Genomic DNA, 17,957 nt, shown 5'->3' on the forward strand with positions numbered 1-17,957 from the left:
GTATCCAGTCACCCAAGCAGCATTTAGAAATGCATAGTTTACTTGACAGCATTTACAAATCATGTCTTTTCCTCAGAATAACTTACACTGTAGAAATGCTTCCATATGCTAAAGTTGGACATGCTATAATAAATGAGAAAGAAAAAGAGATGTCTTTTAGAGGGTAGTTTTCATACGCATACTAAACTACAGTATGCACAAATCAGTAATGTTGTCCCTTAAGAATTTACCATAAATGGTTTTCTTATTCTTGCCGCTGCTCTCTACTACAGATTGAGAGTGGATCTTGCCACAAAACAGTCAGCAGGAATTCAATTATGATTTATCTAAGTAATGAAAACAATTTGATAGCAACCATAATTCCTATGTTTTAATGAAAACATATACTTTTTGTTTTTCTCAAATCCTTTGTGTTCCTTGAGGTCCCAGGAGGAGACAATTTCCAACTTCAAAACACATATACAGTCATTACAGTTAACCTCTCTCTACCCGACTTCAGAGCAGTGGCTGGCAAATGGTGGGCCATGGGGCAAATCCAGTTTTTTGTAAATAAAGTTTCATTGGAACACAGCCATGTACATTTATTTACATGTTATCTATTGCTGCTTTTGTGCTACAAAAGCAGAGCTGACTAGTTGTGACAGAGACTTGGTAGCCCAGAAAGCCTAAAATAGTCACAACTGGCCATTTAGAGAAAAACATTTCCAACCCCTGTTTTAATATCTCCTTATTTCTTATGTTGCAGAAATAAATGGATGCTACTACTGCCAGTACTGCATGTGTTCAAGGATTTTGGGGATATAGCCAGGCAGGATGACAGTCACAGCTCCACAGAGCTCCAATAAAACATCAAGAAGAAATTCACCACCCAAGAAAGCACTGAGTCTTTTCTTCTCTGGGGTGAATGACAATGACAATGATCCTGGCAGCTAAAATGCGTATAAATATATTGAAGAACTGACCTAAAATGCATGATTTCCAAGTAAAGGAATCTATACATTATTTTGAAAAAATAATTTTTTTAATCTAACTTTCTACTGCCAAGCTTTTAATATTTTGACAAGGAGGAACCATACACCAAGATGTGAAACTCTTTGCTCAATTTTTAAATTCAACATTCTAAAGTAATTCATAAATCATTTTTTAAAATTTCTCAGAACAAATACTTTCTTTAAGAAATATGGAGGCTTATCAAGCACATTATGGTACAGCTTGGTAAAGAGAATAAACATCATCAAAAAAAAAAAAGAAAGGAAAGAAATATGGAGGCAATACCTTTTTGTGAACCTTTTGTTCAGGCTACATTTAAATCATTCAGGCTAACTTGAAAAATTAAGAGAAACAGCAAAGTAAATTGACCATTTATAAAACATTTTCAGTTATGATGGTCTATTTGAATAACAGCAAAAAAAAATGAACACTGGTAGATTGATTCAACTATTAGGATTAACAACCCTGATTAACTCTGAACACTAAGAAATAATACAACATAATAATGAAAATAGACAGTTGTCTTAGTCTGATCCAGCTGCTATAACAAAAATACTATAGACTGGGTGGTTTATGGAAAACTTAAATTTGTTTTTCACAATTTTGGAGTCTGGGATGTCCAAGATTAAGGGGCCTGTAGATTTGGTGTCTGGGGAGAACCTGTTTCCTGGTTCATTGACAGCAATGTTCTCCCTGTGTCCTCACATAGTAGAGGAGGTTAGAGATCCCTCTGGGACCCTTTCATAAGGGCATTTACCCCCTCATGACCTAATCACCTCCCAAAGGCTCCACCTCCAAATATCATCACACTGGGGATTAAGTTTCAACCTATGAATTTGCGGGGACACATTTGGTCTATAGCATTCCATCCCTGGGCCCCCAAAATTCACACCCTTCTTGCAAGCAAAATACATTCATTCCATCCCAATAACCCTGAAAGTCTTAACTGGTTCCAGCATCATTATTGAACTCTAGGCCCAGAGTCTCATCTAAATGTCCTCTAAATGTCATCTAAATGTCATCTAAATCAGATACAGGTGAGACTCAAGGTATGATTCATCCTGAAGCAAATTGCTCTCCAGCTGTGAATATGTGACATCAAACATGTTATGTGCTTCCAAAATACAATGGCAAGACAGGCACAGGGGAGACATTCCCATTCCAAGTGGGAGAAAGAGGAAAGAAGAAAGTCCAAATCCCACCCGGGGAAATTCCATAAAGGCTTAAGAATAATCCTCTGTGGCTCCGTGCTCTGCCTTCCAGGCCCACTGGGCCCATGGTCCTACCTGCACGGGTTGGGGACCCAAAGCTTCAGGCTGCCCTGTCCCCACTGTGGTTCTCCAAGGTTGGGGTCCTGGGACCTGGGCTCAAGCCTTGGCCTTTGAAATGGGTGGAGGCAGTCATGTCCCCAAGGCTCTGCTGGGCACAGCCTACACCCTCCCTGGGCCACTGGAGCAGCTCCTGGCACAGCTGAGGAGCTCAGAGTGAGTGCAGGGAGTGGAAACCGCCAAGCAAGGTGATGCGGAGATGAGCCAGATCTGGAAGGCACCGCAGCCCCCTTTGCATTCTTCCACTGTCCTGGACAATAGCTCCTGGCGTCTGTCAAGATAACTGACTAATCGCCTTAATCAAATGGTCTCTCAACCACACCCATAGTATCCTTTCCTGGACAGGCTTTCTCATTCTTTTCAATATGGATCCGCTGAAGATTTTCCAAAATCTTTAAGTTCTGTGTTCTGCTTCCTTTCCAGTTAACAGTTCCATCTTTAAGTCATTTTTCTCTTCTCACTTTTTACTATGAGCAGTCGAGAGAAACCTGGCCACTCCTTCAACACTTTGCTTATAAATTGCTTTGGCTAAATATCTAATTTCATCGCTTGCAAGTTCTACCTACCACAAAACACCAGAACAGGAACAAGCCAAGGTCTTTGCCACTTTATAACAAGCACGGCCTTTCCTCCAGTTTCCAATAACATGTTCCTCATTTCCATCTGAGACCCCATCAGAATGGCCTTTAACCTCCATATTTCTACCAATATTTTATTTGGGATTACTCAGCTATTCTCTAGGAAGATTGGGCTCCCCTCTTTTCTTTCTCAGGTCTCACCCGAATCGCCTTTAAAAGTCCATTCATGGTGGGCTTCCCTGGTGGTGCAGTGGTTGAGAATCTGCCTGCCAATGCAGGGGACATGGGTTCGAGCCCTGGTCTGGGAAGATCCCACATGCCGCGGAGCAACTAGGCCTGTGAGCCACAACTACTGAGCCTGCGCATCTGAAGCCTGTGCTCCGCAACAAGATAGGCCACGATAGTGAGAGGCCCGCGCACCGCGATGAAGAGTGGCTCCCTCTTGCCGCAACTAGAGAAAGCCCTCACACAGAAACGAAGACCCAACGCAGCCATTAATTAATTAATTAATTAATTATAAATAAATAAATAAATAAATAAAGTCCATTCATGGCAACATAGGCTTTTTCTAGCATGCACTTCAAAACTCCTCCAGCCTCTACCCATTACCCAATTCCAACGCCACTTCCACGTTTTAGGTATTTGTTAGAGCAGCACCACCACTTCTCAGTGCCGATTTTTGTCTTAGTCCGTTTGAGCTGCTAAAACAGAATATCATAGACTGAGTGGCTTACAAACAACAGAAATTGATTTCTCACAGTTATGAAGGCTAGATGTCTGAGGTCAGGGTGCCAGCACAGTGCCAACCTCCAGGGTGCAGACTTCTCCTTGTATCCTCACATGGTGGGGCAGCAAGCTCTCCCATAATGCTAACAAGGGCACTAATCCCATTCATGAGGACCCCACTCCATCACCTAATCACCTCCCAAAGGTCCCACCTCCAAATACCATCACATAGGGGTTTAGGTTTCAACACACCAACCTGGGGGGCAGGGAGGACACAAATATTCAATCTATCATAGTTGCCCTCTCTGACTCTTGAAATCATGAATGGGGATGATGCAGTAGAGTAAAAGGGGTGTAAATTGCCAAGTGACTCCAACAAAATGATGCTTAGATCTTGGCCAGGTTTTCCATTCACTCAGTCAGTCTTTCAACAAGTATTTTATTGAGCACCTACAACAGGCCAGGCTGTATTCCAGGAGGTGGAAATCGGGGAGTGAACAAGACAGGTAAGATCCCACCTTCATGGAGTTGACACCCTAATGGGGGACACAACCCAATACAGGTTCACATCTGGCCCAGAAAGACAAAGTCAGAACATAATCCACAGACCTAAGATAAATTAGACTAATCAGACAAGAACATCAAGAACTTCTCCCAAGAAGGTGCATATCTAGGCAAACCTGTACACATACTCTTTTCTTGACCCCCTTCTCTCCTGGACTTCACCTATGAAAAGCCCCTCTAGGAAAGGTTCCAACCAACTCAGTCACAGTTAGATACAAATGACTGACCTATCAGTCATCTCAGAAGTATCTGCATTTCATTACCTGTAGACATAAGGAGTTCCTAGGTAGGAGAAAGGGATTTTAGGGATCCTCCCAAAGTCATATCATGCATCTGTTTCTAAGGAAATATTAATCACACAACTGCTCTGTTGCAGGACAGCATTGGGCTTGTTTAGGCAACAGTGAATAATTCCCTTACTATGAAACACACAGAGCCTGAAGGGAAGCATGCTTGATACTGTCCATTTGTCCCTCCAGATGCTCTGTCCACCCTTCTCCACCTGGCCCTGTTGCCCAGGAGGCTGGCCTTTGAGCACTGCATTAAGGGATTTTTCTGTCTTCTGTCCTTTGGTTGGATTCAGGTTTAGGGAGTCACCAGCAGGAGATGGAGGGGAGGAGGAAAAAGAGGGCCGGGTCCTTATTTCCCTGCTCCCTCCCTGCCTGGCCGCTGGCTGCAGTGTCCTTCTAACCGAAGATCATGGATGGCTCCCTCCGAGGGGTGCTCTTACATGGCTACGGCTTTAGCTGCAGTTCTCTCTCTAACCATCCACACCCATCCCCCTGAAGGTGCCCCTCGAGGGGGTAAAAGCTCCGTGTTGGTGCTCCTCCACTCCTAGGGGAGGTAGAGTCTGCTCAATGACCTCTCCTTAACCGCCCCACTCTAACGGACACGGGCTACAAAGCCAGCACTGCTTTCGGATCAGAGACTGACTCTGGGCACCAGCTTCATTTTGAAGATCAAGAACTTAGGAAGGATAGGAAGACTGGTGAACATCCTATAAGAGGTGCTTCCTCTGAGAATCAGCGGTGACTCACCTCCAAATAGAACAAAGCTCAAGGTGGTGATGACTAGTTCAACCCCAGGCCCTTGGGCAGAGAAGGAAAGCCTCTGAATGGCCATGGCTTACCTTTCTGTGTTCAGTGGAGGGCTGTGGGCAGACGAGCTGGAGTCCAAGCAGCAGGAGGGAACCCAGGACACTGAGAAAGAAAAACAGCAACAGGCAGGGCTGTGAGTATGTTCCAGGCAGCAGCAGCCAGAAGGCACATCTCCGTCTCATCACTGGAAGGGAGAGCACAGTCCAACCCAGGCCCTGGATGTGACCCCGTGAAGATGCAAAGGGCCCCACAGGAGAGGAGACAGCTGCGGGCGGGGCTGTGGCATGAGGCAGACCTGGGATCAAACCCCACTTTACTGCTTACCGGCAAGGTTCCCAAGTCAGGACATTTAACCTCTTTCAGCCTCAGTCTCCTCCCTTGGAAGAGGGGGATACCACAGAAGCTGGCTGGAGGTCTGGGGAGGCCTGTATAAGATAACACACCGTGCCTGGCACAGAGTAAGTGCTCGTGCATGCTTGGTCCTCGTGGAGGTGGTAAGGCCAGGCCAGAAAGGGGGCTGCTTCTCCCAGGGAAGTTCCTCTCCCACACTCCAGGCTTTCCTCGGAACCATTCCTCTGCCCGTCCTTGGCCTTTCAGTGTCACATATGTTCTCCATGGGTGGGATTAGCTGTGTTAAGCCCCACTGTCACCAGCCCTGATTAGGGCTTGTCATCAAATAAAGAGAAGGTGTAGAAATAGGAGCCAGCTGGCCCCGAGACAGCAGGGTGGGCTGGGAGAGCGTGAAGCTTTGGATTCAAACACATCGAGGCCAGAATCCCAACTCCGCCATTCCCATCTGGGTGATCCTGGGTGAGCCAATGTCTCTGGGCCTCAATGTTGCCATCTTCTGTAAGGATCACTGAAGATAACAGAGATGAACACGCCCGGCACAGCTAGTTAGTCAGAGGAGAAACAAGTACTGCCAATTAATTAAATGCCTGAAGCTTCCTGATGTCACATAATCAACAGCATTGTTTGAAGCATCCCAGGAAAAAGGCCACTGGTTCTACTTAGTTGTCTTTTGAATCCTTTTTTTAAGGGTTTAACCCTGAGGGCAGTTAGGTAACCCAGTGCTTCTCAACCTTTTTGAGGCCTCTAACGTAATTGAGAGACGTGAAACATGCCCTTGTCCAAGGAAAACTCACTGTGTAGAAGCGGGCATGAGGAAAACCTGTCTGAATCTGGGGGGTAAGGCCTGCGGAGCTAGAAAAGCTCCCACCATCTCTGAGAACCCTAAATTCCACCCTAACCTTCACTGTGCCTGAAAATGAGACCGGTCCTAGCAGACCACACAGAATGGATGTGGCCGGACTGGTTAGGGACCGTGTGGTGGGACAAGAAGCAGGGGGGAAGGGATATGTACCCAGGTGTTACACGCATCCTTTTTGTTGCTGTCTTAGAGTCGCACTGAGGCCCCAAAGCTAAGAACCAACGGGACGACATACACGCACATTCCAAAGAGAAGGGCTGCGCCGTGTACTCAGGACCAGAAACGGAGGTGCCTCCCTCTGCCCCCCACATCCTGTCCCGCAGCCCCTCACCCTAAACCTTCAGGCTGAGCAAGGAGCGGGGTGTGGGCTGGAGAATGGGAGAAGTTTGCTAGGGATGCAGGAATGCTGATCACAGCCCCTCCACCCCCCTTAGGGGAGGAAAAGTTGGAGCTCTTCCCAGCCAAACAAGGAGGGCTACCATTCGAGAGCTTGATCTGGACCCCCCTGGGTTTGGGGTATAAGGAGCAGTGCTTGATTTTCCCCTGAAACGTATTTAAAGGCCAAAACCTGGCTGGAGTGTGTAGGAGGACAGAGCGGTGAGAGAGGGCTGGAGTGGGAACAGCCTACGTACCTGGAGCTTACGGGGGTAAGAAAAGCTGGGGTTCTCCCAGGGAAAGCAGGACGTAGGTTCTCTGGCAAGGACCTCCTCAAAGCAGATCGCTCACCAAAAGACAGGTGATGTGTGGTGTGTACCCACGGGGCCCGGGAGCTGGGGGAGGCGGGATAAAGAGGCAGCCAGTACTTGCACAGCCTGAACCAGGGGATGTGCAGCAGGAGATCCCAGTGAGGGGGAGGTTCTCCAAAGGACCAACCAAAGGGCCCTGAGAGGAGAATCCACAACATAGACATCAGCCAAGCCAGGACAGCAACACCAGATGACAGCGGGCACTGATGCTATTGAGATCCCCTTTGCCCAGCTATCTGTCCCCTCCCCTGCTCTGTCCTGGAGGAACTAATGAGGACCAGAGGGAGGGGGCCACAGAGGGGAACTAGGAGTGTGAAGAAACCAGCCAAGGCCTCTCTTCCCACCACAGGGGCCTGAGGCCAGGCCAGACCAGGCCCAGGATGGGGGAAGGAGAGAAGCTTTAAATTGGATGAGAGACTGAAGATTTTATATCTGACTAGACTTTCTTTTAATGTAGCATATCTGTACACGAAATCCTTCCAAGTGAGGAATCTATTCAGAAAAATATAAAATTAGTGGTGAAAAGAATCAAAGAGTTGATTTATAACTTGCTGAGGCTCTAGGCCAGTGCTGTCCAAGAGAACTTTCTACAACAATGGAAATGTTCTCTCTCTGTACTGTCCAATGCACAGGCACACGGATCTGTGCTGCTCAGCACACAGGGGGCTAAGGGTGCACGCCTGGATGGTGAAGTTACTGATGCCTTAGATTCATCCAAAAAGTACTCAAGGAAAACAAAAACTAAAGCTACTGAAGGAAAACTAAAACTTCTAGAAGGATGGGCATTCAACCATTAAAGCTACCCCCCCTCCCTCACATACACACATCTTTTGGGGCCTTTTGATACTTGAAAGAGAGACTGCTCATTAAGCCTGCAATGGACCAGAAAACTGCCTAAGCTGTCTTCCAGGCACGGGGCAGGGGTATCTAAAGGAGTGGGTGTGAACACAGTGATGGGAAAAGAAGAGTTATTTTTCTAGTTGTATCCTTACCGGATCCAGGTGGTCCTAGAAACCAACCTAGAACATGTGCATCACAATTCGGGAGTTTATGCTCCTTGGTTACATGACCTTGGGCAAAGCACCTCTGCACCTCAGTTTCTTCATCTGTAACATGGGAATAATAGAACCCGCCCTGCCTACCTCAAATGAGTTCATGTGCAAGAAAGCACATTATGAAGCCGTGCCTACAAATCTGAATCGTTTGTAACACATTCTGGCACTGTTTACTCATTTAAAAAGAAAACCAGATTGGTGTGGTTTTGTTAAGAAAACAAACAGCAGCTCCAGAAATGCGTTACACCTCAGCCCCTCAAAGTTCTTGGCACACACCTAAGCCACATATTTGTAATGCAATCAGGAGCCGTTTTGCATAATCACTCATCCCAGGCTGCACTTCCATAACAGTCTGGGGACTTGGAGTGGGAGAGGGAGTGAAAGATGGGAGAAGGGAAAATTCTAGGTTTCCTGTTATCTTGGAGGGACTGCATTCCAGGGTTGCCTGGTCAACTCTACCCCCAGATATGGTTACAGGTCCTTCCCTCCCCACGTTCAGGTGTCTGCCCAAAGGTGTCTCTTCTCCATAAGGCTTCCCTGACCCTACAAAAAACAGGACTCCCTCTCCCAGCCCAGCTTATTTCTCTTTCTCCATAGCACTTTCCATTTCACATAGTATGTCTTTATTCACTTAAGTTTCTTCCTCTGCCCACTAGGATATAAGGTCCATGAGATCAGGGAATCTGTTTTGTTACTACTTTATCTCCCAGCACCCAGGAAAGTGTCTGCTATATAGGAAGAGCTTAATTCATTGAATTAATGAATGAGGCTTCATCATCTTATGACCTGTGAAAGTTCAAGATAAGTGGAAATAGTGTGGATTAGTGGATTTCAAAATGTCCAAAGTAACTTTGGGAGCTTTGCAAAGCTCTTTTATGAGGGATTTATAAAAATCAGTGTGCTTTTGAGTCTCTACGTGACTTTCCAAAAATTCATTCTCATAGGATTTACACAAGGTCTGGCAGCAGAATGTCTGTTGGTGCTTTTGTTGCAAAAATGCTATGCAAGTTATGTTTAGATGTTCAGATGCTTCTTTTCCTCATCAAGCTGGGCCCCAGTGAGGCTAAAATGCATAGGGATACCCAATAAAATTCTTGCTGGAATAAAACCTTAGTTAGTAAATGGGCTCTGCTCTGAATGGAATAGAATAAATTCCCCCAGAGGGGAAATTATTCTTTGGGCTGCAATCACAGCAGCCAGAGCAATATATAACCCCAGGGGCCAGATGAAACTTGGCCAAGGGCTGTAAGTTTCCCACCCCTACTCTGTAGACTCCGTTTTAGGACACCTCACCCTGCTCACACATACCTATCTAATTGCTAGTCCACAGCTGTGCCCACACCTCTTTAAAACACTGACAATCTGGCCCAAAGTCTTGTTCCTCCTGACCCAATTCGAAATTAATGTTTGGGGAATGGGAGAGCATGTGTGTGTCTGTGTGTGTGCGACTCGTGTGTTATTCCACTTTGATAGTTTGCTTTGGCAAACTGCTCCCAGCTTGCAACGTTTTGACAGATTGAAGGCTACCAGGGCCTTTGGCAAACAAATCACACTCTCCCCTCCAAGCGGTGGCGGAAGCCACATTTCTAGCAAGACTTTCCGATTCACCTTGCAGGAGAAGCAGCCCACCATTTCACACCAATCAGAACAACAACAACAAAAAAAGTTATGCCGTTTACCCAGCTCTGTTCTAGATTTTAAACACTCCAACATTTCATTTCCTGTAGAAAATAATGCCCACTGAAATTTGGTACGAGATTGACATCACGGAACTGGGATTCTGCCCTTGTGTATTCGCCTGGGCCAACCCCTTCCCACCCCCCTCCCCCAATCATCCTTGACTCCAGTGAGGGTGGATCATGCCACAGCCTCTGTGTACCTCGGATTATCTCAATGAACTCAATGCCACTTGAGCATATCAAGTCACAAAACAAGCAAAAGAGCAAAAAAAAAAAACAACTTACTGTTTTCCTTTTCAGCTAATACAACCCAAGAGATATTTTGGGAGCAACATGATCACGAATAAGATTATACCGACCTTCACAAAAAAGAGCCAAAATCTTAGCATCGAAGTAAAATCTCCACCTGCACTCTGCAGATCAAAAATTTTTGCTAAGCGTGCATTTTACTGTGTTCAACTCAACCCTCTGCCTTCCTCTGACAGCAGTTAAAGAGTAAAGGCAGCAAGAGAAGGAGATGGGTTACAAATGACATTAGCCAGAAGACTACGTGGTTACCACTGACCTCAACGCTTACAAGTATAATTTCATTTAATTGTCAAAACCATTCTATCAGACACTTTGATTACACCCATTTTTCAGGCGAGGAATTTGAGGCACAGAAAGGCTAAGAGTCACTTATTGAAGGGCACACACACCTAATGAGTGGCAAAGCCTGATTTCAATGCCAGAAGTCAGATTCTTGGCCTGGACCCTGTGCTCTGGGGCCTCCTAGGACACAACACACCTTGAAACCAAGCATTTGCCATTTTATTACATCACTTTTCTTCCTCAGTCTGTATAAGGCTGTGGCTTCACACGTCTGTTTTACTTTCTGTCATTGCTTGCAAAAAGTAATCAGACAATAAGTGGATACAGTAAAACTTCATGTATCCACTCTCACTAGACAACAGTCTAAATTTTAAAATAATTGAAGCTTACCATTGAAATCCCAAACTTAAAAAAAAATACATTCTGTTTCCTTGCCCTGCTTTCTCATACAGGATATGCTGTGCTTAAGCACTCTTGTTTAGATGGCTCAGAGTCACCAGAGTGAGTATTAATCAGTTTGTGCAGCATAAGGTGGCGGCCTTGGAGCAGAGCAGCCTGAGAGCACCGTGGAAGCCTGGGGCTTTCTGAATCCAGCTGGCCCTTGGCCGGCTCCTCCCTACTGTCAGGCAGGCTTCGCTTACCTTCCTACAGATAAGCCTGCGCCTCTTAACTCGGCTTCCTTCGGGTCCGCCTTGGCCTCGGAAACCGTTAGACAACCAAGCTGCAGCCAAACCAAGATCAAACAGGCTCAGGGAAAAGGCCTGCCTGGCTTGCGTGGAGTAAATGTTTCCATTTTAGAGCATGGACTTATGGACACCTATTCTAATTGCCTATTGGTTTTTATTGCTTATTTCCAGGTTCTCAATTCTCACAGCCATTTGCGTTTTCTGGACTGGGGTCTCTGGAAAAGTGAGCTGTTCTGTCACAGCACAGCTTTTTAAGACACAAGACCCTTTGGTAAATTCCCCTGCTCCATGGTAGGCTTCTTGAGGAAACGGTTCTGATACATCTTTGCAGCAAGCAGGACGACCAGCGCCGTCTTGGTCCAAACTCAGGGCTAATCAATAGCAAGTGAATAAAAGAATGGAAGGAGAGAATGAAGTGAGGGGAGAAAGAAAAATGAGAGAGAGGAAATGCCAGTCAGCAGGAAATACAAAGTGCTGCTGTGACCGACACTTTCACCAGTAAAGTGTTTTCTAAGTACATCCCAGAATTCTCTGTTGGAAAAACAGAACTTGGGGAAGGAAAAAGACAATCCTAAAAGGTGGGTTTCTACAAGTTGGAGACATTGATTCTGATCCCGGGGTGGGAGGGGTGTCAACGTTAACCTGAGTCATATAAATTCACTTGAGTATACAAGGAACAGGTAGCTGGCAGCTCAATGATCACACCTTGACTCCACTGAACCCTTTTTGGTACAGAAGGTTCTAGCAAATCCCACAGTCAAGTTCTGAGTGATGAGGATGAGTGCCAGGTGCAGCACTGTGCCAGGCATAAAGAAAAATCAATACTGTCTGAACGCCTGCCATCATTTTACAGGGGTGGGTTTGCCAGGGCAGTCCTCCAGAAAACTATTTTATTTCCTGCTAGCCTCTATGCCTACCATTCAGATGGCTCCTACCGGGCTTCCCACAAAAGACTCCAGCAGGTTCTTCCTTGCTACACTTGTACTCTTCTGCATCCACCAGATGAGTTGTGTTTATATGGAGTTTAACCATGGTCCCAAAATTGACCATGCCAGGGCTTTGTAATTACATAAAATATTCAAATAGTACACAGGCCCATGAAGCAGAATGCAGAAAGAAAGAGTAGTTGGTAGTTGTTTCTACACAAACGAAGCTGAATGCTTTGGAAAGACTCAATAAAGGCAAGTTGCCAAAAAAACCCCAAAAAAGAACTGGCAAATTAGGTGTGGATGAGACAACTGTAAATGATTAGGGGCAAAAATAATAAAAATCCAGAATCATTCTATACTCAGATTGCTTTGCAAACGTCTTTAGATTCCCATTCCACTTTAAAGAAACCCAGATGGAAACCTCAGATAATGCTTACGGGTGTGGTTTGTGCAAGAAAGACAATCAGGGGTTCACGCTCAAAGAAAAGTCCTTGGCCCCCATATCAAAAACTTGGGGAGTGAATGTACATGTGTTTTAAGTTAAAAATAAACTGTTAAAGGTGTGTGTCTGTATCATTTGTATGATCTTCTGCTTTAACCTACTTTTATAGTTAACTGAAGATCCTAATCAGGAAAGAAGAATCTTCTCCTTTTTTTCTCTCACACGAAAGATAATTATTAACTTATTCATTCAATATTCAACAAATATTTATTAACCATCAACTGGATAGTGGTTTAGATGCAGGCTACACCAACTCAGCCCTGCCTTATTGACATCCTGAAGTTCAATACTCAGGATCCCAGCCTGGCCTCTTCTCTTCCTCCTCCTCCTCCTGCCCCTCCCCCTCCCACTCCTGCCCCTCCTCTTTCCTGTTTTCTTCCTGCCCATATTTCTCCTCCTCCTTCACCCCATTTCTTGATCACTGGCATAAGGACCCTAATTGATCCCATGACCCTTCCCAATTATCACATATTTCTCTACTCCGAGGGGAGTCTCAGTTTTCATTCCTCAGCTATCACTACTTTGGGCATTCTCTTTCTCACACTTACAAGTAAACTTTCTCAACCCCCTTCCTTCTTGTTGTTTGTATTCAGGATCTCTTTCAGTTCCCCAAGAACAGCCGCCTTTCTCTTTCTCATTTCCTCAATCCCTTCTGGTTGTATTTCTCAGCGAAGTAGCTGACAGGCATTACAGTAATATTACTGTGTGTATCGAGGAAAAGAAAAGCCTTACTTTTCAGAAGACTAAAACCAGACACTTGACCTAGGGCCATCAACCTGTAAAATGATCCAGAACTTTCCTTTGTAAGAGCTATAAAAATCACCATCTAACCCCGTAATCCCTCTAATTACATCGGCATTTCTTCAAAAACTACTATTCAAAATAAGAATCCCCGAATCAACTTTAACCACTTGTTTGGCATTTTCAATAATTTTGTTTTCCTCTGGGTTTTCATTTCAAAGATAAATTGTATCAACTATACAAAAGCACTCCATGAGGTAAAGAAAGAGCCCCTGATCAAGCAGACTAGCTCTAAAGAGACTTTGTTGGCTGGCCATGGTAGGTGGCCATCTTCACTTGTTACACTGCTTCTAGGGAGAAAACTGAGTTTCCTTCCACTCAAGCACTGAAAAAACACACAAAGATGTAACTGTCCATACAAAAAAAAGGCGAATAATTTGGAGCAAGTCTTTAAGAAATACATACACTTCTGTATTACTTAGTGTCTTTTCCTCTCTAACTTGTAACAGGTGACAAACCTTAATCTAGCCTTGACCAATCCTTTGGTCCAAACGGATTTCACTTGCCCTGAATTTTGCATGGCGTCCAAGTCTTGTCCAAGGTTCAGTGGCAACTCGCTAACCAGCTCCATCTAGAGTTAAAATCTTAGTGTCTCTTCAGCTACTGGGTTTAACCGTGGTTCTTTTGCTTACTACAGATTCTGAGCAGGGCAGAGACACTCTTGCTATGTTAATACTCAGGGCTTCTCCATCTCTTTCAATGACGGGGAGGCTGGCTTTCTGTTTCCCTGTGGCTTGGCAAGAACTGGGGAGGGATTTTTAAAGAAAATCTCTGCATATCAGAATTGTGAATCCCCTTAAATGCTTTTTCCTCTCAGGGATTTTCTTGGCAGCTAACTCCTAATTTTTCTCTAGTGTTTTCTCTATAGGTAGAGAAATCCTCCAGCTTTTCCTATTGATCTTTATGTATTTGGTTGCCTTGATAAGTATTAAAAAGCCCTTAATATTTGTGTTTCTCTGTGTGCTTCTCATCTACCAATTTTATCAAAGACCTCTCACTCTTTTTTTTTTTCTCCAGTTGTGTCTTTTTTTTTTTAATCAGTCATCAATTTTATACACATCACTTTATACATGTCAATCCCAATCGCCCAATTCATCACACCACCATCCCCACCCCACCGCAGTTTTCCCCCCTTGGTGTCCATACGTTTGTTCTCTACATCTGTGTCTCAACTTCTGCCCTGCAACCCGGTTCATCTGTACCATTTTTCTAGGTTCCACATACATGCGTTAATATACGATATTTGTTTTTCTCTTTCTGACTTACTTCACTCTGTATGACAGTCTCTAGATCCATCCACGTCTCAACAAATGACTCAATTTCGTTCCTTTTTATGGCTGAGTAATATTCCATTGTATATATGTACCACAACTTCTTTATCCATTCGTCTGTTGATGGGCATTTAGGTTGCTTCCATGACCTGGCTATTGTAAATAGTGCTGCAATGAACATTCGGGTGCATGTGTCTTTTTGAATTACGGTTGTCTCTGGGTATATGCCCAGTAGTGGGATTGCTGGGTCATATGGTAATTCTATTTTTAGTTTTTTAAGGAACCTCCATATTGTTCTCCATAGAGGCTGTATTAATTTACATTCCCACCAACAGTGCAAGAGGGTTCCCTTTTCTCCACACCCTCTCCAGCATTTGTTGTTTGTAGATTTTCTGATGATGCCCATTCTAACTGGTGTGAGGTGATGCCTCATTGTAGTTTTGATTTGCATTTCTCTAATAATTAGTGATGTTGAGCATCTTTTCATGTGCTTCATGTGGCCGAAAGACCTCTCACTCTTAAAGTAACCATAGCTCTTTCCCCCAGAACATTTTGAAAGCATTTAAACAAAAGACACTCTAGTTTTTGTTTGTTTTTTTCAGGTTAAAATATATTTACGTGGCCCTAGAAACAGAATGCAAAATGGTTTATGAGTACCTGGCTTATGAAGAAGGAGACTTGATGGAAATCTTCAGCTGAGCTCTCCCAAAGACTCTCCCGTCCTCATAACTCACATTTTCTTTCCCCAGTCCTTACAGCAGGACTGTTGGAGAAACATCCTGCTGAGTAGCTCTGTTCGAACAATCCCTTCAGCAGGACCATAATCCTGGAGGCCTGTCAAGACTTCCAGAGTTCTGCCCGCAGGGTAGCAAGGCCACATCTAGCTTTCAACAACTCCCACCCTGCTAATTTCTAATCTGTGGGCAATTTCTCTGAAATAATGCACAGCTTGGAGGTGAGCCCACCAAGCCTCCCTTGAAGGGAGATGGCCTCCGTATCACAGATCATTACAGAGATTAACTGCAGGGGCATGAATTAAAATTCCAAACATTAAGGAAAAAAAAAACTTTGCAAAAGGGACTTCTCTCAAATGAAGCCCTTCTTGTACAGCCTGGGTGGCCACAATTTTGAGGGTCTTCAGTACTCGTAGGGGCCTTTCTGATGGCAGCTAGATTTACACTTGCTTATTACCACACGGGGAAACTTAGGTTTTACCTGCTGCTCTTTTCAATCCAGTTCAATATATGACTGTGACCTCCACTTCTGTGTCTCCCCTTGGGTCCTGGTGTTCAAATATGCTGTGGTCCTAAAGTGACCCAGTGGTCCAACTGCACTTCTCATTCCCCTGTGGTTTTACAGCAGTATGTTGGAGCTTCCACAAACTGGATACATATTTTATGTCTTGAAATATCTTTTAAACTATGTTTTAAACTATGGCTAAAAAAATGCACCCATGCTAATTTAGATTAGATACCAAAGACTAACCCTGAAGAGACTTGGGCTGCTCTGTTCATGGCTAGATTCTGCAGAAGCCTCAGGATGGAGCTTTTCCTGCCTTCTCTGACTCTTTCTGACACACTTGTTTATGTCATTGATGAAGAAGCTAATAGCTCTGCATGAGTCTTTGGACTGCAGGCCTGCACACATCAATTCATGTAAAATTATACAGGTAGTTACAGACTAAGCTCACACACACACACACTACACTCAGCGAAATGCCAGGCATGGGCCTAAGAGCATCTGCCTGGCAAATGCTCTAGCCCTGGTTGGGCCATCACACGTGGCACCGTCATAATAACATATTACAGACCGTTTTACTTTTCAGTGTAAGTTCTGGGCATTTGGGACTAACATATAGTTAAGGGGGGAAAAAAAAACTACAGGATATCCTTAGTGACTCAACTTTGAAACAAAAGGTTCTTCCTTTCCCTTTCTAGATTCTGAATCAATTTCTTTAAAGAGTATCCTGAGATTGCAAAATGAGCTGCATTGAAGAACTGTTACCAATTGCCATTACTTACCTGTATGGATCAAGATTTTCTGAATACTATGCAGCTAAAACCAGTCGCAAAATAAACTAGATGCTGAGACTGATGTACAAGCCATCATCCATAAATCTGATTTCAAATTTTGATGTTTATCCAGACAGACTCATAAATCTCATAATGTGTAAATATTACAAACTCAAACATCTAAAATAAATTTCTCTTAATAAAATACTGTCGTTGGCTATTTATATGTTGAGATTTTTACATAGGATTTTGATTGAAGAATTTTTAAAGGGGTCTATCATCTTAAGGAAAGTTTGAAAACAGCCTCGATTCTAGAGCACCGAGCCCTTTCCCTGACTCTGCACTGAGGGAAATGAGCCAACTGGAGTTAAGCATTGATTTTCTGATTTGCATATAGAGACGATACTACTTGTTCTACTTACTTTGCATGGTTGATATCTGTATCAAATAAAACATACAGGTGTTAAGTCATAGATGTTTTGAACAGAAGGGACCAGAGAGGTCACCTTCTAAATACACTGGATCAATTAAGTCACAGTCTGTGGGGATACAGCCAGAGGACAATATTTTCTAAAGTTTTTCAGGTGATTCTATTGTGCAACCATGATAAATATCCACCAATCCAGTGACATCTTTATGTAAAAAAAAAAAAAAAAAAAAAAAAATCCGAGTCCTAGATGTTTCCCAGCAAATAGCAGAGCACAGCATCGAACCTAAGTCACTTGAATCTCAGTCCAAATACCTCTCACCACAGCACACAGTTCCCCAGGCCCCAGCAGCCTTTGTGAATAACAAACTTCCTACACATATGTACACAGCATATCAAAAATATCTGTGAGATGCAGGCCCTCAAGGCTAGTTATTATAAGAAATATATAGTAAAATTCAAATATCAAATTTCTTATTTCCCTGTTCCTTTTTAAAAGGTCCTCCACTTACCTGAGAGACTCCAGGAAACAGGGAACCATGATGCTGGGTATCCCAGGAAAAGCAAGGGTTCCTCAGAGATGCTGCCAATTTTCTGCAGACGGGGGTGGCACTCAACTCCTACAGAAGAATAACAATGCTATTTTTAGCATCGTTTGCTTAGGAAGATTCTAGAGCCTAAGATTCTGCAGCTTAAGTTGGCCAATTAAACCAGAAGTAAGCAAATGGAAGACATTAGGACAAAAATACCATTGCCCAGTTATGC

At 44.1% G+C, this 17,957-nt stretch overlaps 1 protein-coding gene across 1 annotated transcript in view; it reads right to left on the reverse strand.

The window, feature by feature from the left end:
• Nucleotides 1-17,957, reverse strand: part of THSD4 (thrombospondin type 1 domain containing 4) — a 588,874-nt gene that overhangs the window by 540,818 nt on the left and 30,099 nt on the right. Inside the window, exons 2-3 of the mRNA XM_059912858.1 lie at nucleotides 17,705-17,812; nucleotides 5,316-5,385 (exon numbers count right to left, since the gene is read on the reverse strand). Coding sequence (XP_059768841.1) covers nucleotides 5,316-5,385; nucleotides 17,705-17,733 — 99 coding nt within the window. The 5' untranslated portion in view covers nucleotides 17,734-17,812. The remainder of the gene's footprint in view (nucleotides 1-5,315; nucleotides 5,386-17,704; nucleotides 17,813-17,957) is intronic.

Source organism: Balaenoptera ricei, chromosome 2 (genome assembly GCF_028023285.1).
Source record: "Balaenoptera ricei isolate mBalRic1 chromosome 2, mBalRic1.hap2, whole genome shotgun sequence".
In the NCBI taxonomy this organism is placed as follows: Eukaryota; Metazoa; Chordata; class Mammalia; order Artiodactyla; family Balaenopteridae; genus Balaenoptera; species Balaenoptera ricei.